General features: G+C 38.2%; 1 protein-coding gene across 1 annotated transcript; it reads left to right on the top strand.

The window, feature by feature from the left end:
* The first annotated feature begins 139 nt into the window (after positions 1-139).
* fam102bb (family with sequence similarity 102 member Bb) lies at positions 140-15,317 on the top strand. The gene is made up of 12 exons (XM_026323835.2): positions 140-266; positions 1,515-1,784; positions 5,042-5,162; positions 5,297-5,326; positions 5,993-6,109; positions 6,283-6,329; positions 7,247-7,341; positions 9,328-9,426; positions 10,361-10,595; positions 11,456-11,592; positions 12,640-12,709; positions 13,167-15,317. The coding sequence occupies exons 2-12, from the start codon at positions 1,639-1,641 to the stop codon at positions 13,207-13,209; spliced, it is 1,140 nt and encodes a 379-aa protein (XP_026179620.1). The 5' UTR covers positions 140-266; positions 1,515-1,638; the 3' UTR covers positions 13,210-15,317.
* Positions 15,318-16,686: the final 1,369 nt, after the last annotated feature.

Below are 16,686 nucleotides of genomic sequence, written 5' to 3'. Positions count from 1 at the left end.
CTCGTACTGCGCAGCCACAGCGCAGAGACACACCCTTCAGCGACACACTGCTCTGTTAACACCGTGTGTTTCCTTAAGTGACTCTTTCAGATTCCTTCAAATAGTTGACTTCGCTGTAGAACCTATCAGGCGTTTTTACACCTGGTGTTAATGAGGCCGTTGTAGTCAGTTATTTGTGGGAAACATGTTTGTTTGTGAAAGACGGAAACAGTGTCAGTACGAAAGCTCTGGTCCCGCACTGAGCTCCATCATGGTACAAAGTTTACGTGAGTAATCTGTTGCAGATCTATGAGTCATGCCCACAAGAATGTGGCAGCGGGTCCAGGCTACGCGTGGGCCTGGCAACCAAAGGTCTTTATTTAGGGCTCCACGGAGGTGGACGCGGAGAGAGACCGTGGGGGTCTTCTGCTGCTTCAGAGTAGGCCAGTTACACGAAATAATGGCATGTTGGGTAAAACAAGTAACCACATGCATGTTAAGTTTTTGCAATTGGGCATATGCTTTTTTCCTTTCACTTTAAAATATGATATGTATAAGAAAATAGCGGATAAATAAAAAGGAAATCTTTCAAATTAAATACATAGAAGGTGCAATGTCCTCATTGAACCACAGGGTGGCGACAAACGTCATCTACCAGCAGCTGTTGTGATCGAGTCCGTCTGTGTTGCTGTTGCACAGACTGACATCCAGGTGGCAACAGACACAGGAGGCGATGTCATTTGATAACAATTAAAAAATAGCCGACTTTGATAACAAAGAGCCGACTTCAATGTACATGCGTTAAAAAACACTGACTTCAAAATAAAAGAACAGACACAAACACTAATCTTCCAGCATATTTTCACAAAACCCCAGTTTGGACATGCTTGTAGTCACACGGTTATTTTGTTATTATTTGCTATTATTATATTTGTTATCAGTTATAGATTATATATGATGTTTTATATTAGAAGAATATATTCATTGTTACTTATTTATTAATGTAACATATGTCGACTAGCATATAGAATTTGAAGATTTCACATTTGCACAGTTACAGATTTTCCTTTCATAAGATACAGATACATTAAATTATTAAGTTTTAAATAACTATATAAAAAAGAAAGTAAGTCCTTACCCTACGATATGTGTTGAATTACATCCATTACAATCGAGTTAATTATTCTCTTAATTAAACAGCAAGTGATTGTTGATGCTAAGGTAAGCAAACTAGCAAGTGAATTAACTAAAATGATTTGTTTTTTATTCACGTAGCTAGAGGTTATCACGATAACACCTGTAACCATGGTAACTGTACGGAACAAATATGGAAACGGTTGTAACGCTAGTCTTTTACTTACTAAAAATACAGGGAAACTAAATAATGAGCAGATTCTTTAAAACCACTAAGCAACCAAAAAGACGAGTTAAATCTAAAATGAAACCCAAGTGCAGGTACTAAAATGATAGATATGTTTGTACCTGTTGAATCTTTCGCTGTAACGTTTCAACTTTGTTTTGAAAAATCCCAACAGGAAGTTGCTCTTCTTCGTCACTTGAGTTGTCAGCAGAAGCTTCACGGCGCTGCAGCACAATGGGGCTGTAGTGTTTGCTTCGGGCTGAGACTGGAGCATCTTCGAGAGAGTCCTGATTTTGTGCATGGATTTAATGATGATGAAAAAGAAGAAATTCAAGTTCAAGGTGGATTTTGAGCTGGACGAGCTGTCGTCGGTCCCCTTTGTCAACGGGGTCCTGTTCTGTAAAGTCCGCCTGCTGGACGGCGGCTTCTCCGAGGAGTCTTCTCGGTGAGGGTCTCTGGTTTTAACGCAGTCACGAAAACACTCGCTGCACCTGATGCCTGTTGTTTTTAGCTCAAAGGTCTCAGGAGCTTAAGCGTTTTAAACGACCATTGAAAGCTAGCTAACTAGCTAGCAGGCTACATGACAGTAGAAACTAGTCTGACATTAATGTTATTGTCAGCCACACGTATTTTAACTTAGGTTTTTAAACTAAGCAGCTCGATATTGGGCAGTTAGTGCTGTGAAATGCTCATTAACTAATTTAATTCGTTTTTCTTCATGCTCAAGGCGACATCTGCTTCCAGTTCACAGACTAACTTCCCTGCTGGGATGTGGACTTGATTACTGTGCTATGAGTAACTGACTGACTTGTCACAGGACTTCTTTCAAGCTAAATATGACTCCTTTACTGGTACTGTGTCAGTTATGTCCTGGTTTGGACTTAGATAGGATCCTCATTGAAGTAGGTGAAAGGTGTCTGCCTTGGGGCCTGTTATTGGTTTTAACTGGTGCCAACAGATACCTAAGTCCAAATGCACAGTCAGGGCTCAGTTTCTAAACACGAGACTCCTATAAGTGAGGACAGTGCTCTCCAGACCGTTTCTTCTGGTTGATGGTCCTGTGTAAATGAATGGGAAGAGTGTTGGGCTGCAACACTGATTGATTGAGTCACTGAGTTTTTTGTTTTTTTACATAATAGACATTGTAATTCGCACCAGGTTGATATCTTCAAATGTCTCATTCTCTGTGATTGCCCTAAATCCTGAGCTATTCTGTTTACTATCATGTGTGACAAAGAAAAGCATAAAATCCTAAACAGCAAATATTTGACATGTTTAAAACAACTAAAATGATTATTCTATTATTAAAATGATTGCCGATTAACTTTCTGTCCATTGACTAATTAATTCAAGGATTAATCAACAACATATTTATCCTCAACTAAGACAATTATTAGTAAGTTCTTTTAAAGGAATCTAAAAAAGCAAATCCTTCAGTGTGAACAGATATGACCCTGCATCTGTTATTTAGTGTCGCCCTGCAGCCGACGCCAGTGTCATCTGAATCAGAAACAGTTTTCACATAGGAGTTTTTTCTTGGTGATGTGGTGCAACCTGTTTAGAAAATATACAGTTTCTACAGCACTACAAAGGAATAATAATAATGATGCTGTGATCATTGCTGTTAAGTTGAGAAAAGCAAAGATTGTTGTCTGCTTTGTCATCTGTTTTGGGCTTTTACTCTTAAGTTCCACTGGTGTTGGACTTTGCACAAAGGGAAAAACATTGTTTCAGAGGGAGGCTGTAGAGATTAGATGGCTTCACCCTGGTTATATAACAAGGCTTCTGTTTGCTCTACAGTAAGTAGCTCATTTAAAATGAATAAATAGAACAATCTGTGTGTGTGTGTGTTGGCCTTTCTGAATCTGGATGCTTGTAAGGTCATGACATTCAGGGTTTTTAATATAGCTACAGTTTCTTTCTGCGTTTTCTCATATGTGAGTAACCACTGCAGCTAAATGAAATCAAGAAAGACAGTATGAGGTTCTTTTAATCCCATAACCCAGTCATTGCACTTCTGGCTCTAATTAAAGTGTCCTGTTCTGCCTGAGTAGTGTTTTACGCTCCAACCCTTGGCTGTTATTATGTCATATCCTATAGATTTTTTGCCGCAGTTCAAGAGTAATTAAATGACATTTTAATAGTGCATTAGTTTGATTTGTTAGAAACCCCCAAACTAGATTTCCACCTCGGACTCCGTTTGAGTGATCCCAGCTGTGAGCTTAAGGGAAGTGGGGATTGTTGTTTTATGAGCCCTTTGTCCTTTGGTGTGGTTTGTCATCAGGATTACAGCATTGTTTCAGCCCCTAACTAGTTTTCCTTGGTGCACAAGTTTATTTATTTGCAATTATAACGTTTTATTGGCAACTTCAGACTTGGTCATATCATTGAAAGTAGACAAGAGAACCTTACATCAAATTCATTTCAGATAGATTTGTTTTCTGTGTAAGAATTAGTTTCAGTGTCAGTATGAAGTCTGAAAAACTGCCTTGTCGTGTAACAAGATATTTGACCCATGTGGAGAGATGAGAGCAATGACCTCTGCTTTTTGCTTAAAACCAGACCTGCTCATTCACCCTAATAGGATGTTGCTGTGCTAAGAAATGGTGCAAACAGTATAATTTATGTGTTGGAGCCAGAATTCCCGCAGCACACAGTGTCCAGCTGGCTGGTAGTTCACTCCCTGAAATGTATCAGCCTCAGGATGAAGTCAGCATTTGTAAGACATTGGTCACACATCTGCTGCTCTTATTTACAGCCAGACAGGGATGTGCTGCAGAACACAGGGCTGCACATATACTCGGTCATGTCGACGTAATTGTCTCAACAGTGACGCCAACACCCTGTAAATCATGTATATCATCAACACACAATGTTTACACCCTGTATCCACAGTCTCTGTCTCCTTTTTGTCATTATTTCAGATGCAAACCCTTATCAGGATCTTTTACTTGTTGCATCCTATTCACTTCCACTGTGTTGGGGAGAATTCAAATTCAGCACAGCTGATCAAAATACATGGCATGTGGGCTGTCTTGACAGAAGGGAGTTGGTTAGGTGAGTGGGAGAGGAGAGGATGCCAGTGAAAGAAAGGCCATCTGGGATATCGTAATGCTGCCCACGCACACACAGTCTCTCTCTTTCACTTAATATCATGCTTTCACTGAGAGCAGGCTACACCTCACAATCACTTTAACCTCTAGTTGGTGGAGGATGTGTGTTTCTCTGTTACACTTTGCCAGTACACATCTGCTCCCATAAAGCTTTGGATTCAGGAGTTAAAGGAATCAACATATGGAAACAGTATTGGAATTAATTAGCTCATTTGTTAAGTGCCCTGACAATCTGAGGATAAGCATATAAGCTCATATCAACAGCTGAATCAGTAGCCTAAAGCTGGGATGAGACGTAAGAAATTGTGGATCTAGTAGTCATGTAACCTAAGTGGTTTTCATTGTTATGTAATGGTGAATTAATAAAATTAGGTTTTTCATCGACAGTTTAATGATGTGACCTTAGTTACACCTTTCAGTGATGGAGCTCCATAAAGCATGAAAGCACAAACCCTGCCTGTGTCTGTCCAAACTATCCCATACAAATTTTCCTCAGAGCTGTCTAACATGTCTAAAATTCAGCTGTTTAAGTGTCTTCAAGCCCACAGCATGAATGGTGCTAAAAGAAGTCTGTGATTTCCTCTTCCAGGGAGGCAGTGCAGGCCAATTGTGTTCGATGGAGGAAGCATTTCTCCTTCCCCTGTAAGATGAGTGCCAATGCAGGAACAGGTGTTCTGGACCCATGTGTGTGTCGTGTATCTGTCAGAAAGGTACAGTATTATGTGAACTGTTGCATGTCAACAATCAGGATAAAGATGCAGCAGTGGCAAAAATAAGGAAATGAGTAACATTTGGGAACTTTGTTTAATATTTTAATTGATATGTTTTTGCTTCTCTTCTCCAGGAGCTGAAAGGTGGGAAGGCATATGCAAAGGTAATTTTTCACATATGTCTGTTGTCCATACCCCATCCCCTAGCACAACTTTAGGTCACCCAGATTTGCAGTAATCAGCCCATGGTAAACAGATGGTCTTCACTGCCTGCAGGTTGGCTGACTGTCACATGCTTTTACTGTTTTAAAGTTATTATTCGGTGAGCATGCCCAACTTTCTAGATTAAATGAAAATATTTATTTGAGAAATGATGAAAAACTACAAGAGTCCCCAGGTGTGTTAATATTTGTACTTGTCTCTCTAGGTAAAAGGATATACAGTACATATGTCTCAGTTTTAGTTTTCTGGATCTCAGCTCAACCTTTATTGTATATGTAAAAGTATGAGACCCATTAATTATCCTAATGTCATAAAATGTGACTTGATAGTAATTTAAGTATAAACAAACAAAATGTGCTGAAGTTAATAATGATTAGTAATTTATGTCTTCATTCATAACTGTAGATTGTAGATAATTATGTTTTTTAAATTCCATTGTTTTTCTTGTATTATCCTGGAAAACTTAAATATCTACTAATGTTGAATTTCTCTGAAATTTCTCTTATGTCGTCAGCACTGTCAGAGATTGTCACAGTGTTGAGTGGCAAAAGATCAGTCTCCTGAGACAAAGAGACAAAGTTCACACCATGTCATTCTTTGTCCTGCAGCTTGGTTTTGCAGATCTGAATTTAGCAGAGTTTGCTGGCTCAGGGAATACAACACGCAGATGTCTGCTGGAAGGCTACGATACCAAAAACACTCGTCAGGATAACTCCATTCTCAAGGTAAGTGAGCCATGGTACAGCATCCACAGCACCCTGACTTGCCTTCTTTAGGAAAGGTGCCTTAGTGTTTTGAATACACATGTGGTGTTTTTCTCGATGGGGAACGAAGCAGGGAAAAATGAGGAAAAGGAACAAAACTAATTGTGTTTTGCATTTCCTCTTTCTTTTTGCAGGTTGTCATTAGTACACAGCTTATGTCAGGGGATCCCTGTTTTAAAACGTAAGTTAAACTAACTTGTCTCTACCTTTAACATGTTGCTAAATCTGGTGTCGCATTAGATCATGGTTGGTGTCAGCTGACTTGTAGTTTTGTTTGTTGAAGGTCTTGACTCTGGAGAATGTTTAAATGTTATTGGATTGGAAAAACAGTTTAATTTTCAAAGTGAACTAAAAACATTTGAAATGAAGATGACACTCTCATGCTTGTGTACGACAGTGATCTGGCCCAGATTGATATATTTATGGTACATTAGTAAAACTAAAACTACTCTGCTGTCTCTTAGCATCTGTGTGTACTTGAAGCATTGAGCTGTACTTCGTGTTACTCTGTTTTTGTATGAATCAATTTTAATTGAGTTATTCGTCAAAGCTATGGCATCAAATGTGCTGCTGTAATCTGACTGCATTTGTTTGGGATTGGTTCCAGCAGTGCTGGCAGAAGGTGTGGTACTTACAGCTGCTCATTGTCAGCCTTGGGAAAGTTTGATGGGAATCAAACAACACAAGGTTACGCAACACTTTTAGCATATCAGACATTCACATGTCAAAAGCAGTGACTGGTATATTGTAGGTTGTTGGACCAGTTCTTCTAGTAGAAAAATGCATTTCAGAGACAGTGTCAATACAGAGAGATAAATGCTGCTTTCCCTAAGGTCAAATTTTGACCTATAATTATTTAGCTGCATGTTTATACCAAAAGATGCATTTTCTTGTATTCATGTGTACAAAATATACTTTTTAGCTGAATATTGTTCTAAATTTATGACCTGATTAGTCTTTCTTTCAAATAATCTATATTTGAAAATAATTTTGAATCATCATTGTATCACCTTTTAAAATTAGGATTCATTAAAAAAAAACCTGACCATTTGAAATACAAGGGAAAATAAGGCCTCATTGTTTTCCCTCTGTTCTCAGGCCTCCCTCCACAGCTACAGTGATCGGGATCCAGGGTGATGGAGACAGCCTGCTGGAAGAAAGGAGGGGAGGAAATGCACAGAAAGGCTGCTCGGGTGAGACTAATCACACCACGTTACACTTCCCTGCTCTGCATAATCATGTTATTTGACTTCCAAAACATTTACTGTATAGGGACTTGGTAGAGTACATTTCAGCCATACCATTGCATGCAGAGCCAGAGTTAGTTTTGGAGTCCCTAACAAATGCAATAACAAGATTGCTGTTTCCGTATCCGCTCTTCCTCCCTGCATTAAACTGTTGTTAATGGCTGGACTAGATTTACCCTGAAATCATCCTAGAATTCCTCTTCCATCACTCTGGTTTGTATCACAAGGCTGCAGCCAATTTTGGATTGATCCCATCTGCACATTGTGAATGAGTAGGCTTACTTAACCTTACTTAATTACATGTCATTATTACATCACCTTCATTTCTATATACATATCAGACCAAGGATCAAGACAAAATACAAAACTGAAGATAATTATCTGAAACCCATGTCTTTCTTCCTGTGTGCGCACCGGTCTCTATAGCATGATTCACTTTTGCTGTGCTATGTGTTATTTATCTTGCATCCACAAACAGTTTCTCTTCCAGCTGCTTCTTTCTGCTGCATTTCTCTTCCCCTTCTTTGTCTCATTCTATGTGTGTGTACTCACGTGTGAACATATTGAAGTTGAATGCTTCTTCTTCCTGAAAGCTTCAGAGTGTAGCAGCTCTTTCATGTATAATTTAAACTAGTTCTCTTTTAGATTAGCTACAATCTGCTCTAACCCTGTAGGCTCTTACATGATTAAAAATAGGACTGTGTGCAAGTCTGTCAGGGGGGTTGTATGTTGGCATGTGCAAAGCATGTGATGCTCATCGTGTCCTGGTTGTGTGTGTTTGCTGTGTAGCTGCGTTTCAAGTTCAGTTATGAACAATTGTGTATTATTTTGTAGATGGATTTTTGTTTCAAAATCTGTCTTCTTGAGATATTAGATTTATTAATATCTTATTATAATATCACATTGCCTATTGATGTATATGTCATTTAAATCTACATTCAAATGTACTTTTTAGAAATTAATAATTAAGTGCAGTCTTTATAATTTTGCTTTGAATATATTTTTCAGTTGCACAAAAATGAAAGAATAAGGCAGGCAATTTTCAATATTTTGATTGTGTAAAAAATCGTATGAAAAGAACATGTAGGATAATTGTCATTTGTAGCTCATTTTAAAAGAAAATAGTTAAAAGGGTCATTAATTTCAAATGTTGCATTTTTTTTTTAATGTAGAGACTATTAGAGAATATTATAAAGAATATTTTGGAGGAATATTTGGAATATGATGTGCTGATTTTTTTTTTTTTTTTTTTTTCTTCCCCCCCATTATATTGAAAGAAACAGGAGTAGCCTGGTAGTTTCTGACTCACATGTGTCTGGGTTAATATCCTGCAACTGTGTATTCTCTGTTGTGCTGCTGAGGCAGGCTACTTCCTTTCCTGCAGACCTTTAAACTCTGAAATGTTTTGCTTTCTGCCACCTCAGCCTTTTTCCAGTTTGGGCTACTTGACATTAAAATGGTGGCCACACGTAAACTCTGATACTGTTGTTATTTCGGGCAAAACCCGTCAGGAGTTATTGTGTGATTTTCAGTCAAATCTTATTTCTATTTCTTTAAAAATAGGGGAGTTTTTTCTGGTGTATGTACTGACATTTTACACCAATAACCTACTTTGTCAGTCTTATCTTGACATGACACTTTTCAAATGTGGTGTTGGGTTTTGTGCTGCAGTTTCAATTTTGGTCGACTTAAAACCACAACAGTTTTCACTTCACTAACATATTGGATCAAATTGTTTAGCTGTTCCTGTTATATCTCAACCAGTTTTGTGTTTTGAGCAGGGCTGAGCATGGTTTTATAAGGACATAGCATGAGTTTCAGTGCTCACTTGGCCTCAATATCTCTTGACTATATGAGGGCATGTTTTTACCAAAGAGCTTTCAAACCTTTGTCCTCTGTTTTATTTTTCGTCTGTTCTTTTTGATCCTGTAGAGAGTCGAGAAGGAAAGTGTCCCGTTGTTTCTGATGAGCTTGGAGGCTGCGGCCACTCCCGAACATCCAGTTACGCCAGCCAACAGTCCAAACTCTCAGGTAGGGACAACCAACATTTAGATTTTTTTTCTAGATCTGTTGTTGCCCTGGCATGGATGGCAGGCAATCATACAAACCATTTTTTTTCAAGTGCAGTGTAACTGTGTGTAACTGCACCAGCTGGCTTGGTAAGTGAATCATTTTTACTGGAGAAAATGTGTGTTTAAAGGCAAACTGTGAAGAGCTTTTGAATCAGAAGGACATTAAAATAATTTTCTTGTGAGACTCAACCAGAGCAATTCAGACCTGAGACTGGAGTTTCCATTAGAGGCAGATCAGATGATGGTAATAAAAGATCTGAGGAAGTGGAGAGATGACGTGAGAAAGTTAATGGCCCTCTAACTCTCAATTTGAAAATGTATTTCCTGCCTCATACAACTCTTGATAGATTTATTTGAACCACGTATGAGTGTGTGGGAAGTTTGCTCTTCCATAGCTGTACTGCTCTGATGTCTCTTGGTTTAAATGACTTACTACAGACATGAATAGCATTTAAGTGCTTGAGTGTCACCACAGCTCTACTGAACTGCTAAATCTTTGAACACACTGCAAGTTGCAAATCTTGCAAAATGGGTTTTATCAGAAAAATAATACTGTATAGTGTTTGTTACTGTTGGGTAGTAAATCTATATTTATCTTCCATTAGTAAAGCAAAATTGGAGTTTTATCTCAGTCTCCTGAATGCCACAGTATATAATTGCATGATTTTCAGAGTATAGTTACCCAAACATTACTGACGAATGGGGTGCATGAGCCTATAGGGAAGAGTATAACGAGCTGAGGGTCAAATATCAGTGATGAGTTGTAATCACTTTTTAGAAAGGAAAGTTATGAGCACATTAATCTGAAAGGAACCCATGAGGAAACTCTAGAGCATATTATTTAAAAATGATGCTATTGTATAATTTTTAAAATCATTGCCCACCTTTCTCAGGCTATAGCACTGGTCACTCCCGCTCCTCTAGCATGTCAGAGTTCAGCCATCGAAGAAACCATTCGGTGGGCAGCACCTCAACAGGCATCGGAAGCATCCCTGAACCCAGCGAAGACCGAGACAGAGAGTCCAGACCCTGTCCTGCTCTGCCTGAACACCCAGTCCCCACTGCCACCACTACCAACCCACAAGGCACACCGGTACGGAGCGCGTCTTCCTGTGAACGACTCAATAGGTGAGTCAAGAAAGCAAACAAATATCATTTATGAAAAGTACATATGTGTAATTATTGTCAGTCCTATTTAAAGAAGAGTAATGAAAAGTCCACAGGTCGGCCAGCAGTGTTAACTAGAGGAGTAAGTTATTTTAGGGAAGTTATTTGTCACATTTCAGGAAGCAGCTGTCATGCTGTAAAATGCTACACAACAAAGTGACTGAAGAGAATCTGTGGTTTCATTTTGTGATTTTAATAGAGGCACTTTATAAAAAGTGAAAGTCGTTAGTTGTAGTATCAAAAAAATCTTCAACCTTGAATCAAGTGGGGCTACTGAAATTCGATGAAAATTTGAAGTGTGTGTGAGCTAATATACACTTTTTTACACAACCTCTTTGAAGTTCTCATATCCTTTTTATTTTAGACACTGTAGCATGTTTTACTTTTTTCACATACTTGTTTTTAGTTTGAAATTTTGGGGAAATTTGCCTTTTCATTTTCCTGTCAAGTTACATGAGATCGATTACAATCTTGCCTGTACATGTAAAAAAAAAAAAAAAAATCAACACTCTCACATCCTCAGGCAGTCTGTTCCAGTGGGTCAGAATACAAATTAAAAGCTGTGTCACCAAACATTTTGTCCTGCACTGCAGAACAACTACAAGTTGCATGTCTAAGGGCCCCAGAGGCTGGACTTATTCATTCACTGGAAGCACAGCAGGCTGGTGCAAGGCCAAGCTCCCTAAGCTGGCCATATCCCTGCTGAGCACTAAGTGAACTAAATGAATGAGAAGCATGACAAACAGACAGCATTTTCAGTTCTATGTGAAAGCCATTAGTGGTCAAAGAGACAAAAAGACTCTCCTATACCCTCCCCTCAGGCACCCTGTAAAACAGGACTCCATGGAGTCTCAGCTGAAGAGGATGGATGACACGAGAGTGGATGCTGACGATGTTGTTGAAAAGATTCTCCAGAGTCAAGACTTCACACCCAGCCTTCTGGACTCCAGTGCTGAAGGTAAACACAGACACACAGATGGTGGGGGAGAGAGAAGGAGGTAGGGAAAGAAAGCAAGAGAGATGAAATGGGAAGAGAGACATGGGAGGGAGAGAGACAGATTTAGAAAGAGAGAGAGAGACCAAATGAGGAGGAGAAGCAGAAGGCACAGACAGAGAGAGGGGAAAAGAAACAGATGGAGAAAAATGTAAAAAATGGAAGAGAGAAAGATAGGGATGGAGTTAGAAAGGAGGAGGAAGAGAGGGAGGGAGATAGAAAAAGGCAGATGGAGAAAGAGGCAGAAACAGATGAAGGTAGGAAAAAGAGTTAGTGAGTGAGAAGGAGCAAAGAGCAAGGTAGACAGAGACAGATGGAGAGATGAAGGGAGGAGAGAGACAGGTGGCAATAGAGGCACAGAGACATTCAAATTCAAAAAATATGGAGGGAGGGACAAAAGGAAGAAGTGATGGATCACTTTTGACCCTAAAATGTACCTAGTGCTACAAATCAGTTTCCTCTATTAACAGACTGCATTTTTTTATTTTATAAAATTTGTGGAACATTTCTCAGACCTGAGATTATTAAATATGTGACCAATAATCCAGACCATTAAAATTTTAATGAACAGTCAGATGTCCAGTTTTTTGTGTATGTGGCTTGAAAAGCGACTCAAACAATTGATCATTTCATGAAATAGTTGCCAAACAAGGAATCATCAAACCAAACAAGGATTAATCTAAAAAAGCTGAATTGATAATGAAAATAATTAAGTCGCAGTCCTGCTGTGCAGTACTACTGCATGTGCTACTGCACTAGCTACTGTGCTCAGGGCAGAGCAAGTTTGCATAACACAATAATTAACCCAACAGTTTTTTGTTTTCTCATGATAACAGAACATTGTACATTGGGTAGGCCATTGTTTTCCTATCCAAGGTCTCATCCTGCTCAAAGCAAGAAAAAGAAAGCTGTTGTCAATACAGGATTATTTTTAGATTGCCTAGCAACTCACTGCTCCTCATATTGGAAGATGCTGGTGGTCTCTGCACTGACCACAACTGTCTGTTTCAGAGGAAGGATTGCGTTTGTTTGTCGGGCCTGGGGGAAGCACAGCTCTCGGAAGCCATCACCTTCCCACCAGGTGAGCTTCATAAACCTTGAGATGTTCAGTGAATTGAAGTCATATTAAATTGTTTGTTCAAATAGAAATGGTTGAGGATAAAGTTCAGATTATTTCACATTAATTTTATTTTCATTTTTCAGTCACTTTGTATGCATCAAGATAGTTTTGAATTCACTACTGGTCTACTGCTTTTTTCACACTAAAGTTTCATGCTCCCAATTTCTGCACAAGTTGACATGAGTCTGTGGGTGAAGGCCTGAGTGGACTGTAACAGAGCAGGGAGAGGGAGGTGTGCTAGTCAGTCTAATGCTAGGACTAGCTAGTTTTGCACAGTGTGTATATTGTAACTTTAAGCATTATTTCAAGAATAAAAATACAGGAAATGACATGCCTTATATTACATGAGCGCTACTCTGTTATAGCCACTTCTGTCATTACATATGGTAGCTAATTTTATCCCCTCTTTTCCTGCCAGGGTTGGTGCCGGAGCGTATGAGCAGGTGGTGATAAAACGTTAGACCTCCAGTCTCTGTGACTGACCAACGCCACTTATATCACAAAAACTGGAAATGAGGTTTTGTCTAAGTGTCCATTCCTACAGCACACACTTTACCTGATCACTATCAGCATTACAACAACGCCATCTTGTGTTCATCTAATACATGAGAATGAGGCTTCCTGACAGATTTTTAACAGACAGAGGTGAATGGTTATCTCAATGTAAACACAGACAGCTGTGAATTAATGAAAATGAAACATTGACAACATTGTTCAAAACATTTAATGTGTTTAAGAGAAACTGTCCACTTCTTCATTCTCTGGGTTTAGATTAGCCTTAACTTTTTCAGTTCAACTTTGTGTCACCCAGCATTCAAACTGAACCCATTTAAACTTTTAGGAACTGGAGGAAAATGATTGACTTTTAACTTCTAATGGAGGACATGTGCATCATGAAAACAAAGTGAAATCTGCACTGAAGAGGAGAATGACGTGCTTTCGATACATTCCTTTTATCTCTTAGTGTTTGCATTTGACTTCCTTCTTAAACAGGACAGTCTGCTTAAGATTCGCCTGTAAGCTGCTAAAAAGCTGTAGTTTTTAGCACTCTACAGCTGTTCCTGTTTTACCACAGGTAAGGCGTGAGACTTAAGGAGTAGTTGTGTGAACATGAACTGTGTGTATGTGTTTGTGTGTCTATGCTATGTGGTAAGACCATGTTTATTAGTATGAACAGTTGTCCTGTTTTCTTAGATGAGTGTATGGATGTGATATGTGAACTTGTTTAAGATCTTCTATGTTGGTACTTGCAAAGAGAAAACGAGACAATTTGCTCACTCAGAGGTCCCTGTTCTTATTTGAGGATAAGAGGATTGCTTTAGAAAGTAATAATTATGCCCTACTCTGGCAAAACACATCATCATATTTGGTTAAAATCCAGTTGAGGCCAAAACATTTGATATTGCTGTATATGTGCAACTTCAGTTAAATCAGTTGTTAGAAATAGAAGAAATTAGATCTAACAACCAGCCCAAACAGCAGCTGCAGTCTGCACTCTGCAACAAGAAGCGACAGCTTCACAAAGTATATTAAATAACATACTATTATTACATAATATAATAAAATTAGCTGGGGAGCCACAGCTAATCTGAGCTAAAGCTAAAATCTTAGAGCTAGCTTTTGCAAAGCTGCACACTGAATTTCTTATTCCATGTAACTAAAGGAGGCTGCAGGTAAATGCAGTCAGGGCAGAGGGAAAATAAACAGCTTGTCCCTGCTAAGAGTAGCTAACTAGCTGATCTCACTAAATGCAATATTTGTTAATTAATTCATATGATTTGCTGTGGTTGAACTACCTCTAAACATATATCAATAATTTAAATAATAAACTGAATTATTATTTAAAGCCAGGATTAAGTGCATGTTAAATTATTAATTTACAGATACAAAACTGATTCTTTTAAGCTATAAGTAATGATAGTAGTGTCTTATCTGGAGCAAATGTTTAAAAAGGCAAGCTGAACAAACACATTTAGTTTGTAATTACTGTTTTCAACTCACATTCGTTAACAATGGTCCAAATGCAGAGTGCAGAATCTCTATTTCTATGTATTATAGGTTCTGTGACGGGGCTTGCTGGGGGTAAAAGGTATTAATACCTTTCCATGTGCTATACGGTTTGTACTTCACTGTTTCTGTAGTTCCTGCTGTCTGCCTCTGTAGGACAGTACCTGTCTGATAGAATATGGGCTTCTATGATGTTCATATATGCTAGAAATGGTATATGTAAGTTTTTGTGTTTTACATGCTTATCTGTTGTATACCTGTGCTTTTTAACTCAACTACATCTATCTAAGCTGACCCAGTGATTGGGAGGCCTACATCAATACACAAAAGAAATATTCTTTGACATATGAAGAATTTGACAGACACTATGAGTCAAAAGTTTGGACACACTTTACCATTGAATTGAAGGAGACCATTGTGTCCAGACGTTTGACTGATACTGTATGTGCAACTGATGTATAGTGTAGTTTAGCTTTAGAGCTATATGGTGAATGACTAGGTTAGATAATCCACTGCCATGCAAACAATACAGCAACAGTATCCAATAAAACCCAGAGAAATACAGTAGTTTTTGAGTGTGTATATCTCCTAGCATCATATCAACTGTTAGAAGTGACTACAGTCATAGCTCAAGCAATCAGGTACGTTAGTAATTAAAGCTACAGATAGAAATCTAAACTAAAACAGTATAAATCTGCTAAGAGTTTTGAAATCCTGCATGGCCAGTTGCATTTCTAGCCTAATAGGGAATTAAATGCCCAACTTAGACTCAGCAAATTAGCAGAAGTATACACTGTCATTACTTGGCACCCTGTCAGGCATATGCATTAAATGTAATGAGAACATAGGCACATAATTAGTGCACTGTACAGTGTCTGCACTCTTAGGACTCCTATCATAAGCCATCGCAGATGTAGGACAAATGCCTCTTCTGGATAAACTGGCCTGTTATATCAATATCCACACAAGTGTCATCACTGTATGGTGTTTTAACTATACTTCAGTGTTCAGTATAAATATTTTACATTCTGCATGAATAAAATGCCATTTTGTTAGCTTACAGAACTTGACACATTTTTCCTAATTTAGTATTGTGCTACGTTTTAATCTAAACATCTCACATTGAACCATGTTCCCTGTTTAGCATGTAGGAAACCAGTTTGTTCTCATTACTTGATGTTCAAAACCAGTATTGCACAAAAAGAGTGTAACTGTAAATCAATGTTCTTGTGTTTTTAAAATTTTGTCATGTTTTAAATATTCTGTGTTTTAAATATTCTGTGAAAATTACATCCATAGTGTATAATTGTCTGTTTTTAAATCTTTCATTGCTAATATTTTGCCATGTTTTTGTTAAATGTTTTATGGTTAGGAGATAAAATGTTAACACTACAACTTGATTTTTGGCAACCAAATTATTGGATTTTTCTTTTTGGATAAAAACCATTATTTTACCTGTGTGAGACAGGTATGTTCATTTTGGTACGTATCATGTTGTTACAAACATGGCTGCTTCTTCTCTTCTGTGAAGCTGTTGTCAATATGAAACTGTAAAATGTTTTCTCCCGTTTAGTGATGTTCTGCACTGTTCTGACACTGTTCAGTGTTTCCTGTTACAGACTTGTTCTTTTGACCAGCATTTGCTTCTTTAACAAGTGTACTGGATGCTTCAAATGTGTACCTTGCACTGTTGAATAAAATGGTTTGAAAGCCTCAGCATATATTGAATGTCTTACAATGTATATATAATTCACTCTATGCATTTTCTCACATTCAGTTTTATTGTGGTATTTACATTTGGTTTTTCTAAGTGGTTTCAAGTTTGTACACTCCTATTTTAGAAGCTCATAGTTTTAATTTGTTTCATATTCAAAACAAACAAACAAAAAAAGTTATTTTAACATGGACTGTCAGGCTGTCGCTCATTACTG

This window comes from Mastacembelus armatus, chromosome 4 (genome assembly GCF_900324485.2).
Source record: "Mastacembelus armatus chromosome 4, fMasArm1.2, whole genome shotgun sequence".
Taxonomy (NCBI): domain Eukaryota; kingdom Metazoa; phylum Chordata; class Actinopteri; order Synbranchiformes; family Mastacembelidae; genus Mastacembelus; species Mastacembelus armatus.
The sequence above is the reverse complement of the archived record's forward strand: the minus strand, read 5'-3'. Positions and strand labels throughout refer to the sequence as shown.

Bases quoted from the DNA above. Each gene is read 5' to 3' on its own strand.
- fam102bb (XM_026323835.2), top strand. From the start codon at position 1,639: ATGGATTTAATGATGATGAAAAAGAAGAAATTCAAGTTCAAGGTGGAT. The intron at 5,163-5,296 runs GTACAGTATTAT...TCTCTTCTCCAG, and splicing joins GTCGTGTATCTGTCAGAAAG to GAGCTGAAAGGTGGGAAGGC. The intron at 12,710-13,166 runs GTGAGCTTCATA...TTTTCCTGCCAG, and splicing joins AGCCATCACCTTCCCACCAG to GGTTGGTGCCGGAGCGTATG.